The 14,297-nt window shown below is 39.7% G+C and overlaps 1 protein-coding gene across 1 annotated transcript in view; it reads right to left on the bottom strand.

Annotated features, from left to right (window-relative positions):
- MCEE (methylmalonyl-CoA epimerase) overlaps positions 1-14,239 on the bottom strand; it is a 28,704-nt gene extending 14,465 nt beyond the window's left edge. The window contains exons 1-2 of the mRNA XM_042941222.1: positions 14,131-14,239; positions 4,692-5,029 (exon numbers count right to left, since the gene is read on the bottom strand). Coding sequence (XP_042797156.1) covers positions 4,692-5,029; positions 14,131-14,176 — 384 coding nt within the window. The 5' untranslated portion in view covers positions 14,177-14,239. The remainder of the gene's footprint in view (positions 1-4,691; positions 5,030-14,130) is intronic.
- Between the last annotated feature and the right edge of the window lie 58 nt (positions 14,240-14,297).

The following is a 14,297-nucleotide window of genomic DNA, read 5'->3' on the forward strand; positions in this document are numbered from 1 at the left end:
AGAAAAAAATGGAAACCAAAAGCCAACTTTGCCAGAAAAATGTTGGTAGTGGGTGAGATACTAATCTACGTACGAGAAAAAGTACATTTTTGTCTAAAATCTGTTAAGCCTCACTGGAATCTACCCCCAAAACCAAGAGCACACTGTATACACTGTATGTTAGCCATCTTGACAATAAATTATATTTAAAAAATAAAAATGAAAAAATAAAGTCTCTGTTAAGTCAACTAAGAGCTATGATGCACACCCATAAGAGACAACCTGCTAAACCAGAGGTTTTATGTGAGGTCTCAGTGAAAAAGAACATAAAGCATCCTTATGATAATTACAAAGAAAGTCACTTCTCTGAAGGGGTAGATTTAACATTTTAAAAGAAGGAATGGCGTTAAGAAATAAATGGCTATGGGCCATAAAATAGAAGATTATGAGCATTTTCAGAAGACACATTTCTGAATGCTGTCTATTCCCAAAACAGGAAAAGCTGAAGTCTCTGGTTTTTGTTTATGTGATATTTATCATCTTCTACCTTATCAAGCACCAAGCTCAAGTCTCTTTACATTTACAAAGGCTAAATAGGTCACTTCCTCATGCATATGAGAATGTTGTTGGTTCCCACCTCTGGCTAGTTGAAAATAAAATCATTCTACAGCATTTAAAAGTTTTCCACATTGTCCTTTTGTTTAGAGCACATTAGTATATTGATGGCTATACACTTTTAAAACTTGTCCACGGACTCTTTGCTGCTCCTCCCATCAAGAGGTAGGGTCTTTGTCCTCTTCTCACATAGTTGATCTGCCTGAAAAGTTTGTTTATGACCAAGACTGCTGTGGGCCTTTTGAGACTAGGACAGAAATGGCCATATGGTCCTGCCTGGCTCTCCTGGGACACTCACTCTGGGGGAAACCAACTGTGCAGTAAGAAGTCCAACGATCCCAGGGTGTCTGGGTGGCTCAGTTGGTTAAGCATCCTATTTGGACTCAGGTAATAATCACACGGTTCGTGAGTTTGAGTCCTGCATCAGGCTCTCTGCTGTCAGCACAGAGCCTGCTTTGGATCCTGTCTCCCTCTCTCTCTGCCCCTCCTGCACTCATGCTCTCCCTCTCTCAAAAATAAATAAACCTTAAACAAAAAGAAGTCCAACTATCCTTAAACTACTGTCAGCAGGTGAAGATGAATAGGTTACACGCAGGTGCTCCTACTGGAAAGCTGGGCTGAGCAACCAGCTGCTGGCTGGAATCAACCGCCACCTCAAGTGAGGCATGTGGGATGCCCAGCCCAGTTGAGCCTTCATATGACTGCAGCCCCAGCCAGTATTTGACTGCAAGCACGTGAGAGAGCCCAAGTTAGAACTGCCAGGCAGAGCCTTCCCCCAAACTCCTAACCCACAAAATCCTAACCAAAATCAAATAGTTGCTGTTTGCCACCCCAAAGTTGTGGGATAATGCGTATCAATGGCAACAGTAACTCTAATGACCAAGGAAGTATTTTCTGACCAATTCTATCCCTTTTTGTACTTTCAGTAGAAGGCAATTTCAGACCCAAGTTGTATTAGCCAGAAGAGACTAGGTTACACTGTGCTAAAATAATTTACCCTGAAATCTCAGTGGCTTTATTCAGCAAAAATGTGTCCTGTTCAAGTATAGGCAGGGAATTTTGTTCCATTTGGTGAGTCAGGGAATCAAACACCTGCATGTGATGACAACTTGATCTCACATACTGCTGCAGCAGGTAACACTAACTCTCTAATGCTAACATCCTATAGCATATCTTCATTCGGAAAAAGGGTCATGCTATCTCGGCAATACCATTTTTTTAAAATTACCAAGTGCAGCATAGATTGGTGGTCTCCAACATGCATTCTCCTCTTGCTCCTTTTTTAAAAAAAATTTTTAATGTTTATTTATTTTTGAGAGAGAGACACACACACAGAGTGTGAGTAGGGGAGGGGCAGAGAGAGAGGGAGACACAGAATTTGAAGCGGGCTCTAGGCTCTGAGCTGTCAATATGGAGCTTGACATGGGGCTCGAGCTCACAAACAGTGAGATCAGACCTGAGCCAAAGTCCGATGCTTAACTGACTGAGCCACCCAGGTGCCTCACCTTTTCCTCCTTTTAATTATAGCAACAGCCCAAGTTTTAGCAGGGCACATAACTGCTTGACTCAGACTGCACTTGCAGCCAACCATACCATGTGACTAAGCTTGGGCCAACGGGACATGAACAGGAGTGATATGTGTAATTTTCAGGTCCTTTCCTTACAGGACTCGCCTCTAGGACACTTAGCTTTTAGACTGAGAACAGAAAAAATAAAATCATTCTACCTACTTACCTACCTATCTACCTATTTCCTATCTATCTATTGATCGATCGATCGATCTATTTAAGCCACTTTAATTTTTACAAAGAACAGAGAGCAATGGCAGGGGGAGGGGTGTCATGCTAACGTAGCAACAACTAACTTTTCACACCTTTTCCTATTACACACCTTCATTTTATACTGCTATACATTTTTATTTCCCCCTTTTAATCTGTACTTTTGAATTTGCCGTTACATTACTGAACTTCCACTATTCTTACTTAAACTGAACTCACATAGCAGCTTCCTTTGAAGACATGGGCTCTCTGATGTAGGACACAGACACTGTAGTGTGGGAGAGGGAAGAGTGAATTCAAAGGTTTATGATCCTGCCTCTCATCCTGGAGAGGTCTTTTTCTTTTAATTTTTTTCATGCTTTATTTATTTTTGAGAAAGAGTGAGAGAGAGAGAGAGAGAGAGAGAGAGCACGCATGAGTGGGGGAGGAGCAGAGAGAGAGAGACAGAGAATCCGAAGCAGGCTCCAGGCTCTGAGCTGTCAGCACAGAGCCCGACGTGGGGCTCAAACTCACTGACTGTGTGATCATGACCTGAGCCAAAGTCGGACACTTAACCGACTGAGCCACCCAGGCGCCCCTCATCCTGGAGAGGTCTTAAACAAACCCTCAAGTCTACTAAAATAAAGACCGGCAGCCAAAATTAAACTCCTAAAAAAGGGGGTAAAAGTTAAATATTAACAATAAATAATACCATCTTACGGCTCCCTTACCTCAAATTTTAAACTCAACCAATACAATGAAGGCAATCTGGCACCATTGCCAACAGTGAAGATCCTGGAATCAGAACACATCTGGGTTTGAACCTCAGCCTTGCCACTTACTACTAACTTGTCTATGGTAAGTTAACTGCTCAGGGGTGCCTGGGTGGCTCAGTCAGTTAAGTGTCTGACTTCAGCTCAGGTCATGATCTCATGGTTGGTGGGTTCGAGCCCCGCGCTGGGCTCTGTGCTGACAGCTCAGAGCTTGGAGCCTGCTTCAGATTCTGTGTTTCCCTCTCTCTCTGCCCTTCCCCCCACTTGTGCTCGCTTGCTCTCTCTCTCTCTCTCTCAAAAATAAACATTTAAAAAATGTTTTCATTTAAAAAAATAAAAAATAAAAAAGTTAACTGCTCAAGTCTCTGTTTCCTCACCTGAGGAAGGTGAGTAGAGTAGCTCATAGAATAGCGATGAAAATTAAAGAAAATAATACACATCGAGTACTTGTACACAGCCAAAGGATTCAATGCCAGTTGTTACGGTAACTCTATTCCTTTCCATATGCTATTCCCTCTGCCTGGAATACTTCCTCCTCTTGTGGACCTGGGGAATTCCTTCACATTTATTATAACTCATGCCCTGTGGTGTGTTCTCACCTCTTCCACCTGCCAGGGGCAATCAACCTTTCCCACATTTGTGTTACCGAGAAGACATGTATGTTAATTCTCCTTATCAAAGGATACTGTAATTGCTTGTTTAAACAGCTGCCCCTCCTCACTGTGAGCACAGTCCATTTCTTCTTCGCTAAATCCCACTCTCAGTACAGTACACATTGTAGGTTCTCAAATATGTTTGTAATATGAACTGAATAAACCTTTGAGTTCACTCTACAGTCAACCCCTTTGTTTTCTACATTAGGAACGAGGCCTACTTATTAAATATTCCATTCTTTTTTATCAAAAGAATTGTCCTATCAAAATAATTTAAACGAAAGCACAATTAGTATTGATGATATTACAAAAGGCAGTTATCTGAACATGAATATCTACAGATACAGGCTCTCTAATGAGAATATTCTTATCTAACATTTCAAGTTTTTCTTGGGAATTGTAAGCAGATGTGATTGAAAGGTCTTAAAAACCACGGTCAGTAATTGAAAATGTACTGCTTTTGTAATAAGGAACAAGGTATTAGAATTTTAAGGATAGAAAATAATCATAAGAATACTTAGCATATATACGGAAATTATTACTGTATAAAGTCTTTTCACCTGCTTCTTCTAATCACCTTGTGATAGTGAAAGCAGCTGTATTCCTATTACATGGAAGGTCATGTATAATCAATAAACACTACAGAAAAGATGTAAATCTGTTTTGGCAGCTTTGGTGGCCTTTATTGTGGCCATTAAATCCAGACTTCAATAAAAGATGTTATTATTATTATTTATAATTTTCTATAGGGCAAGAGAATATACTGATAGATCTACCTTTGAGTAAGACCAGAATTACCATTCCCTTTAAATAACTTACTACCAGTTTCTGATGACAGTGACAATACATGGTCTTAAAAAGTAAAAGACACTTTGTAAGAGAAATTGGAAACAACAAACATTAAAATAAAATACCTCAATGCAGACATGATGCATTCCTCCAGCCTTGTTTCTCTGCAGAAAACCTGCAATTGGGCTGTCATTTCCCAGTGGATGAAGCAGTTCCATCTTGGTATTTCCCAGGTTGACAAAAACAACAGATACACCATGCTCAGGAACAGGGACCACCTCACTTACCTGGGCCCCCAGAACATTCTCATAAAATGCCTTGGCTTTTTCTAAGTCTGGCACTGCAATTGCTACATGATTGAGTCGACCCAGGTTCCACACAGGACCTGCCACTTGATGCGAGGACTGTGATGTGGAAAGAGCTTTTACTTTCGGAGCTGAAGTCTGAAGTCTGGAAAAAAGCCCTGAAAAATTGAACAGCCATTGATAGCCTTCTTGAGAATTGATGGATTTATAAAATTAATTAAAAAAAAACACTAAATGACTAATACATATAAACATTATTTATATACATATTCTGGTTTTAATTACTGATATTAAATTGGGGAGTTTAATGGAAAAATGACATCAAAATTACTCACTCTGCCATGAAACAACTGTCTGGAATTAAAAAACTAATTGTGAGCTTTTTAGATTTAAAACAAAGATGGCATTTTTCATAATAATTTCTATTTATTGATAATACTTCAAGGACAGCTACATAGCATTAAGAATGACTTGCAGGGCACCTGGGTGGCTCCATGGATTAAGTGTGTGACTTCAACTCAGGTCATGATCTCGCATTCGTGAGTTTGAGCCCCTTGTTGGGCTGTGCTGACAGCTCAGAGCCTGGAGCCTGCTTTGGATTCTGTGTCTCCCTCTCTCTCTGCCCCTCCCCCACTCACGTTCGTTCTCTTTCTCTCTCTCTCTCAAAAATAAGCATTAAAAAATTTAAAAAAAAGAATAACTTGCTATTCTCTGTATTTCACAAGGGGTAAGTTTGAAGCTGACAGGGACACAATACTCATTTAATGATGAGAACAAGCAATTTTCTCCTCTACCTATAACCAATTTTTTGTCTTATATTCTGCAATACATATTAAAGCCATGCCCATTACAGTGCTCTTTAATAAGATTTTATTTTAATGATTACTAAAGAAAAGAAAGACAAGCAAACATTAAGAGGATCCTTAAACTTATGAGAATTCCCTCTGAGACCAGTTTTTTCTTATTGTTTCTTTTTATAATTTTGAAGACGAGAAGAATTGCTTCTGAATGTGAAGAAACTTCTTTCATTAAGAAACTGAAGAGACCTATAATGTGTCCTCCCTGTGGATTACTGTTTCCCCAGTTCCCAAAACACTGGACTTTAAGAGCCAGATTCTCCCCAAGATGAAAACTGTATACATATATGAGGTCTAAGAATAATCTTGTAAAACTACATCACTTAATTAAAAAAAAGTACAAAATAGCATATTAAAGAACACATATTCTAAACAATCAGGTTTAGCTCTTAATGGAAAATACTTTAAATAGTACTTAGTATCACAGAGCTAAAAATAGTTAATTCCTTTTTACTGAAATTTTTGATAACAAGGAAATTAAAGTAACACTACTATAGACCATAGACCTTGTGGGGAAAGGCAGTCTCATATGTTAACCCCCACTTAACCACAGAAGGATGAAAAGTTCCTTGGCAAGAGATAAAGAGCCCACACAGCCTGTGTATCACACTGTGCTGGGAATATCTTTCCCTCTTCCAGACTCAGTGAGTGCTCTTTTGTCTCAGTTTAACGTGTGTGCATCATACGGCAAACCTGTTATAGCAGTCCTCTGCAGAGAGGGAACAGGGTTCTTTGTACTGTGACACAAGAGGGGCGTGCGCAAACTGTCCTGCACTGACCACTGGGAGAGACCCATTGGTGATGGTGGACCAAACCCACCATTAAAGATAATCTTGCCCTATCTCATTTCTATGTAAGTAAAGCATTGTTCCATCTCTGATGGACTCTGATACCAAGATGCAATGGGCAGAAGTGTTTAGATTCCTCCTCTGGGACTGGTAACCAGTGCATGGTACTCTGCTTGACAAATGTGATGCATCATAGGTCAGCAGAAGGCAAAATTCCACCTAAGATAGTCTTCTGGTATGCTCAAGCCTGTATTATTGGTTACTGAAATATCCAAAGTTTGTCATTATCAATAGGTTGACACAGCCCAGTTCTATGGACTGTATTATGAAATTCAAGCGTATGCCAACTTAGTAAGCACATACATAAATGTACAATTGAAAGTAAATTTCATGAAAGGCATACCTAATCCTCAAAGATGTGATGCGCTCTGATATTTTCTACTCTGTTGTATTTTATTTCAGTTTTTAAAAAATTCTGGTACTACCTACCAAACATCTACCTTGTTAAGTTTGTTGTATAGATATTTGATGTAAAAAATATAATACAGTGCCAGACATATATAACAGGTGCACAACAAATTCAGCCATTCTTATTGTTACTGACATACAATAATTGTTTGCTGAGTGGCATGCAGAAATTATCTCAAGGGCACAGTGGTAGTGAATTTTTAAAATGCTAACAACCGGGACACCTGGGTGATTCGGTCAGTTGAGTGGCTGACTCTTGATTTTGGCTCAGGTCATGATCCCAGGGTCGTGGACTTGAGCCTCTCACTAGGCACTGCATTGGGCATGGAGCCTGCTTGGGATTCTCTCTCTCTCTCTGCCTCTGCCCCTCTCCCCTGCTTGTGTTCTATATAAAATTAAAATTAAAAAAATGCGAACTAAAAAATCATTGGTCAAACTGCTCTTTCCTTCTTTCTTTGCATCTCTACTATCTGTGCATTTTACAACGAAAGTTCGATACAGAATGTGTTTGCATTATAAAAAAAAAACAACAACATGGTAGGTAGGGCCAATGAGCTTTAGAATAAAATGGATAAGTCCTTTGCTCTGTGAAATTTTAAGAGTATGTCAAATACGGAGCCTAGGTATTTCTGAATTGTCCTTACCAGTATTATCTCTATAAGAGATGGGGCAACTGGTATTTCCTTGGCAGGCATCCTATTACTTAGCAATGGGACATAAAGAAATATCAAAGGAACAAACAAAATGTCCAAGCAAAGGTAATGTTTTACATACTATACCAGTTTTTGGGGGGACATTTCTAAACCTCTGGCACTGAAAAGGAAGTCCAAGCAAGCCATGTCATTAGAAGCCTCAGTATAGCCTGTCTTTCTCCATAACCACCTTACCATTTGGAAATGGGAGAAAAGGAAAAAGTTTATTGGAATGACTGGCTCTGTTTCTTTTTAATAAAACATAAAATGAATCTTCACTCTATGTTAGGAAAAATAGATAATAACATCTTTATGTAATGTAAAAGTCAAGACTTTGTGGCTCTACAGGCTTATCTTATCTCTAGAAATGTAAGCTAGTTTGAAAAAAGAAACATCACTATATTGGTTTTATTTGAGCCTTAGGAATAGAGTAAAAATAAACACAGGGATGCTGGTAAGAATTCAATAATTCTATGCCACATTGGCATAGAGATTACTTAAATAAATTTTTTAAAAATGAAGGGTTAAAAACATAAAAATAGCCAAAAAGCACATTAAGATCCTCAATATCATAGCCATTAGGGAAAAGCAAATCAAAAACACAACAGGATACCATTTCATACCCATAACAAAACCTGTTGATGAGGATATGGAGAAATTGGAATCTGCTTTTTACATTGCTGGTAAGAATGTAAAATGATAGAGCTGCCATGGAACAGTTTGGAAAACTCAAAAAGTTAAATATACAATTAGTATATGACTCAGAAATTCCACTCCTAGGTACCTAAAATAATTGAAAACATGACTTAAACAGAAACTTGGACACAAATGTTCACAACAGCACTATTCCCCAATAGCCAAGCAATGGGAGATGATTCATAGCCATACAATGGAACATTATCCATACAATGAATATGAAGCAATGATACAACATGGATGAACCCTGAAAACATTATGTGAAGTGACAGAGTCAGACATAAAAGGTCATATACTGTATGACTCCATTTATATAAAATATCCAGAATGGGGAAGTCCACAGAGACAAGAAGCAGGATAGTGGTTGTCAAGGGCTAGAGGGAGAAGGGAATGGGGATTGACTGAATTGGCATAAGATTTCCTTTTGGGGTGGGGAAAATGTCTTGGAATAAATAAAGGTGAAGGTTGCACAACATGATAAATGTAATAAATGCTGCTAAATTGTACATTCAAGAATTTTGTGTTATGTGAATTACCTTAAAACAACAACAACAGGATGATGCAATGGGCAAAATATGAAATCCTGTAGACCAAGCAAACTGGAGCAGGAAACACGGAATAAAGGGGTACCGTGATATAGATCCTGGTAGACACTTAATAAAAAATGATTTCTGAAAAGTCTGTGGACCTTTAAGAAGTTATACTTTCTCCTTTGCCTTTGGCAACTTTTATTTTATTTTAAAAGGTTTCCTTTTAAAAAAATATTTATTGTTTATTTTTGAGAGAGACAGAGAACGAGCAGGGGAGGGAGGGAGAGAGAGAGAGAGAGAGAGAGAGAGAGAGACTCTGAAGCAGCCTCCAGGCTCCGAGCTGTCAGCACAGAGCCTGACACAGGGTTCGAACTCATGAACTACAAGATTAAGACTTGAGCCAAAGTTGGACGCTTAACTGATTAAGCCACCCAGGTGCCCCAAGTCCTTGGCAACTTTTAAAATATATTTTTATTTAAGGTTGACCTCTGACTGGTTGGAATTTACAAGTGTAGCTTTACGTTTCTCTGTCTTCCATCTCAGAAAGGTACAACTGCATTACTTTGAACTCTATAATGCGTAATTTGTGACTATTCCACATAGTTTCACAATAAACTACAATGTACAAATATATGAATAAATACAACAGATATTTAAAAACAGGAGCGTTAAAATCCAATAGGATTGCAAAGATGAGTATCTACAGATTTATAAAACAAATGACGTCCACATATCAGGAAATGTGATATGCAAGAAATAGATATGTTACCAAATCTGGTGTGTGTGTTAACTCTGACTCCTATCTGTCCCTCAATATGGCTCTTGCTAAATACTGTTAGTGCCATGACTTAAAAATAACATTGCATTTCCTTCCATCCATTTATTTCAGACACCAGGCTTTCCAAACATTGGCTCCAAATAAGTAAAGGTTTAGTTGGAAGGGTCTATACTCAAATGGATTAATGGTTCTTACTGTTTAAAGACACTGTATGTTAAATTTGTACATAAAGTTTCACAGAATTGTGACAATCACTTGTAATAAGGTCTTGCTAACATCTTATTGAGATATAATTTATACACTATAAGGATCACCCATTTGAAGTGTACAATTCAATGTCTTCTTACATATTTTCAAAGTTGTACAAACTTTACATAATCTAATTTAGAACATGTAATAAGTTGTTAAGTCTGAACGTTTGCATATCTTGTTCGAGGAAATGTAACACATTTAGAAAGCCAATCATCAGAAGTGCCTTCAAGATGGTTGGTAAGAAGACCGCATATTTTGAGCATTCAACAAGTGGATTTCACAGTATCATATAATATTTTCGACCTATTTAAAACTATGGTCAGGAATAACTTTTTATTCATCACAGTCAGTGAACAGACCATGTTTCTGTTACCCCACTTACACATGACTCCATAATAAAAGTAAATGTCTCCTCACAGTCCTATAACTTGGCCACTGTTGTCTCCTAATTGGTTCGACTTCCATTTTTAAAACTAACCTTTTCACGAAGCCAATCCTTTGCAAGCCAAACTGGAATTTACTGTGTGTGCTTGACAGCATTCATTTTTCTGAGCTTCTCCTATTTTTCTGTGAAGTATTATGTTCCTTAAAGATGGAGTCATAACATAAAATTACCACATGATCCAGCAATCCCACTACTGAAAACCGGCTTTTGAAGAGATATTTATATATCCATGTTCATACATGTATTATTCACAATGGCCAGAATGTGGAAATAACCCATGTGCACTGACAGATGAAAATTATAAAATGTGGTGTACATTTACAACGGAATATTTGTCAACCTTAAAAAGGAAAGAAGTTCTGACACGTAAGTGTCATGCTTTAAAAACACGCTAAGTGAAATAAGCCAGTCACAAAAGGATGAATATTGTATAATTCAAAACTATTATATGATGCTGTGAAATCCACTTGTTGAATGCTCAAAATATATGGTCTTCTTACCAACCATCTTGAAGGCACTTCTGATGACTGGCTTTCTAAATGTGCTACGTTTCCTCAAACAAGATATGCAAAGGTATAATATTGTACATACAGCATCTGGAGCAGTCAAATTCATAGAGAGAAAGTTTTACAGTGGTTGCCAGGGCTAGGGGAAGAGGATAATGGGGGAGTTATTGTTGAATGGGTATAGAGGTTCAGTTTGGGATGATGAAAAAGTTCTGGAGATGGATAGTGGTGATGGTTGCACAATACGGAAATACAGTTGACTCTTGAACAAAATGGGGGGGTTAAGAGTGCCAACCCCCAACACAGTTGAAAATGCACATGTAACTTTTGACTACCCCAAAACGTAACTGTTGACTGGAAGTCTTACTGATAACATAAACAGTTGATTAACACATGTTTTGTACATTGTATGTAATGTATATACTATATATTCTTACAATAAAGTAAGCTAGAAAAAAAGAAAATGTTATTAAGAAAACCAAGGGAGAGAAAATATACTCACAGTACTATATTGTAAAATTGTGAGTGTAAATGGACCATGCAGTTCAAACCTGTGTTGTTCAAGAGTCAACTGTATTTAATGTCACTGAACTGTACACCTAAATATGGTTAAAATGGCAAATTTTGTTACGTATTTTTAACTATGATAAATGAAAAAGTGGGGTTATTTACGGTTGAAGCATCTGAAATAGGAGGATAAATCAAAGCCAGCCTTTGCAGAATACTGTTTTCATTTTACTTTTCTCTATGACAAGATGTCTATATAATTTTTTAAAAAAAAATGTATATTAGTACTCAGTTCTTGCAATAAATGTATGACTTGTTGGAAGTTACATTCCCTTCCTCTTTTTAAAAAAAATTTTTTTTAATGTTTCTTTACTTTTGAGAGAAAGAGAGACAGAGTATGAGTAGGGGAGGCGCAGAGAGAGGAAAACACAGAATCTAAAGCAGGCTCCAGGCTCTGAGCTGTCAGCACAGGGCCTAATGCGGGGCTCGAACTCACAAACCATATCATGACCTGAGCTGAAGTCGGACACTTAATTGACTGAGCCACCTAGGCACCCCATCAGTTTGTCATTTTCTGCCTGTAAGCACTCAAGTGCACTCAGAAGGATCCAGGCCACATCACAGGCCTTACAGTCGTCACTACTGCCGTAAGAGTCAAGCATGGCAGCTACTTGGGTTCACAAATTACATGCTTCTGTTGCCACTTCATCTGTCAACCACAGTTCATACCTTGATTAATTGTGATGCAACTGTATTCCATGGGTTACTAGCATCCTACCACCCACCTTTGGCAAGTTCAGCACTGCACTCAAGGTTAAGAGCATGACCAAACCAATCCCCAAATCCGGTCTTTAGGGGTCTACCTCCTAGGACCACTCCCAAGACCAATTCTGTCATAGTCTAGGTCTAATCAAGAGGTAGAAATGACACATTGTTAAACAAGGAAAATCTGGTAAAAGGAATGATTAACTATGATAAAATAGTAACTGTGAGATATAAGGAAACTCTGTGTGATAACTTAGAGCTGAGCAAGAATACTTGAGGGACAATCTTGGAAGGGGTTCAGACTTTATGGGAGAAGGTATGATTCAGCCAGCAAATAGCAGACAAGTTGGTGGGTTTAGGCAGGCCAGAGCTGGTTGAGGGTTGTTACCCTCCAGAGTGCAGGCAGGGAGCAGGCGATTGGCAACTGATGGTGTGCAGTGGGAATTCAGGCACTGGCAGGGGCAGAAAGCCTTGAGAGTGTGCAGGGCGTGCAGAGGGGATGACAGTGCAGTACACAACCCTCCAGACCATGACAGAGTCCAGGGTGTGGGAGCTGGATCTCACAAGCCTGGATCATGACCTCAGCTGAAATCAAGACTATGACGCCCAACCAACTGATCCAGCCACCCAGGTGCCCCCAGATGGCTTTCTCAGAGATAATGAGAGATGACTCTTTATCTTATGAGTTTTTTTTTATAAAGGGTTACTTGCAATTGTGTGTGAGCTAAGATACTGTTTGTATTTTACCAAGGAGAGGAAGGACAGGCTAGGAAGGTGTGTTATTGTAAGAACCTGAGAATCACCTATTAATTAGATTCATTTCAACAAGGTGTGCTCAGCCTGTTACAATATTTTTTCATGTATACACATCACCTCTTTAAACTGCTAAGTGCTGAGACAATTAAAACTATTAAGGTGCACTTCTTTGTATGTGGCTCATCACTTAGCCCTGGTGACTTGCCATGATAAATGCAAAAGAAATGTTGTGGCTGGTAAGAAAGACTACAGTGATCGATAAAGAACTGCTTCAGTTTGAGACGGGACTTCAAAGGAAGACTAGAACTGTAAGTTTGGACACAGCACTATCTAGCAGAGAGGCCTAACATTATTAAAGATTCGTCCCCTTGAACACTTCTTGAAGGTTGCTAAGCTGAAGGCTTCAGGACAAATGTCCAGGAGTAACTCTGAAACATTACCACTTGGCACTCTTCCTAACAGGGACTTTCAGATTAAGGGAAATAGTGGCCCTCTGATGAAGGAGAAAAAAGAAAAAGAGAAAGAGAAGAAAGTGGGTGGCCTGGGAGTCAGAAAACTTGAGTTTCTGTCATTACTGATTCTATCCAGCTTTTTTTTTTTTTAATGGAGGTGGAGAGGACTCAAGCAACCTTCCAGATCCGTCTGCCTTTATCTTTCCTGTTTACATACAAGATAGTAAATATATTACTTCACGAAAGGAAAAACACTCCTTTGGTATTTACACAACTGACCTCCAAGTGTTCCCAGCAGGACACTGGAAGTACGTGGGAGTTCAGTTTACGTTTTTTAAAACTACTTGCCCTTCTTTCTAGTTTCTCCCCAATCTCTTATGGTGCACTGTAAAGCTAAAACTCACTGTCCCTATTGCATTTACCTCATCTACTTCTGTCCCGGCCTTGCTGTCAGTCCCCTTGGGCAGGTTCCCTCGCCTCTTTGGGAGCCACCTATAAAGAGGGGCAACGTCAACTGCACACACTTCCCAGGGTGGCGGTGAAAATCAAATACTATACGGAAACCCCACGTTAACCGGAGACATTCCTTGGATATACCTCCTGCCCACAGGTGCAGACAGAGACCACGGAACGCGCCTCCTAGGGGGGTGGGGGAGACAGTGCAGAGGATGTGGCTGCTCTGGCCACCCGCCGCCTCCTCCAGCCCCCGGCCTGCGCGTCCCGCGCGTCCCATCCCCCGGCGAACCCCGGCCGCACGAGGTATTCACCTACTGCGCCCGAAACAGCCGCCACCGCCTTCAGTAGGCTCGCCATTTTGGAAAGCGACCCACTCTTTCCCGAGGTGCGTCAGAGTGGGAGAGGAGCTCGGGCGAGGGGCAGGGCAACCCGACCGGGGGCGGGGCATACGATGATTGGGGGGTGGGGGGGGCGTGGC

The sequence above is a fragment of the Panthera leo genome, chromosome B3, assembly GCF_018350215.1.
Source record: "Panthera leo isolate Ple1 chromosome B3, P.leo_Ple1_pat1.1, whole genome shotgun sequence".
NCBI classification, from domain to species: domain Eukaryota; kingdom Metazoa; phylum Chordata; class Mammalia; order Carnivora; family Felidae; genus Panthera; species Panthera leo.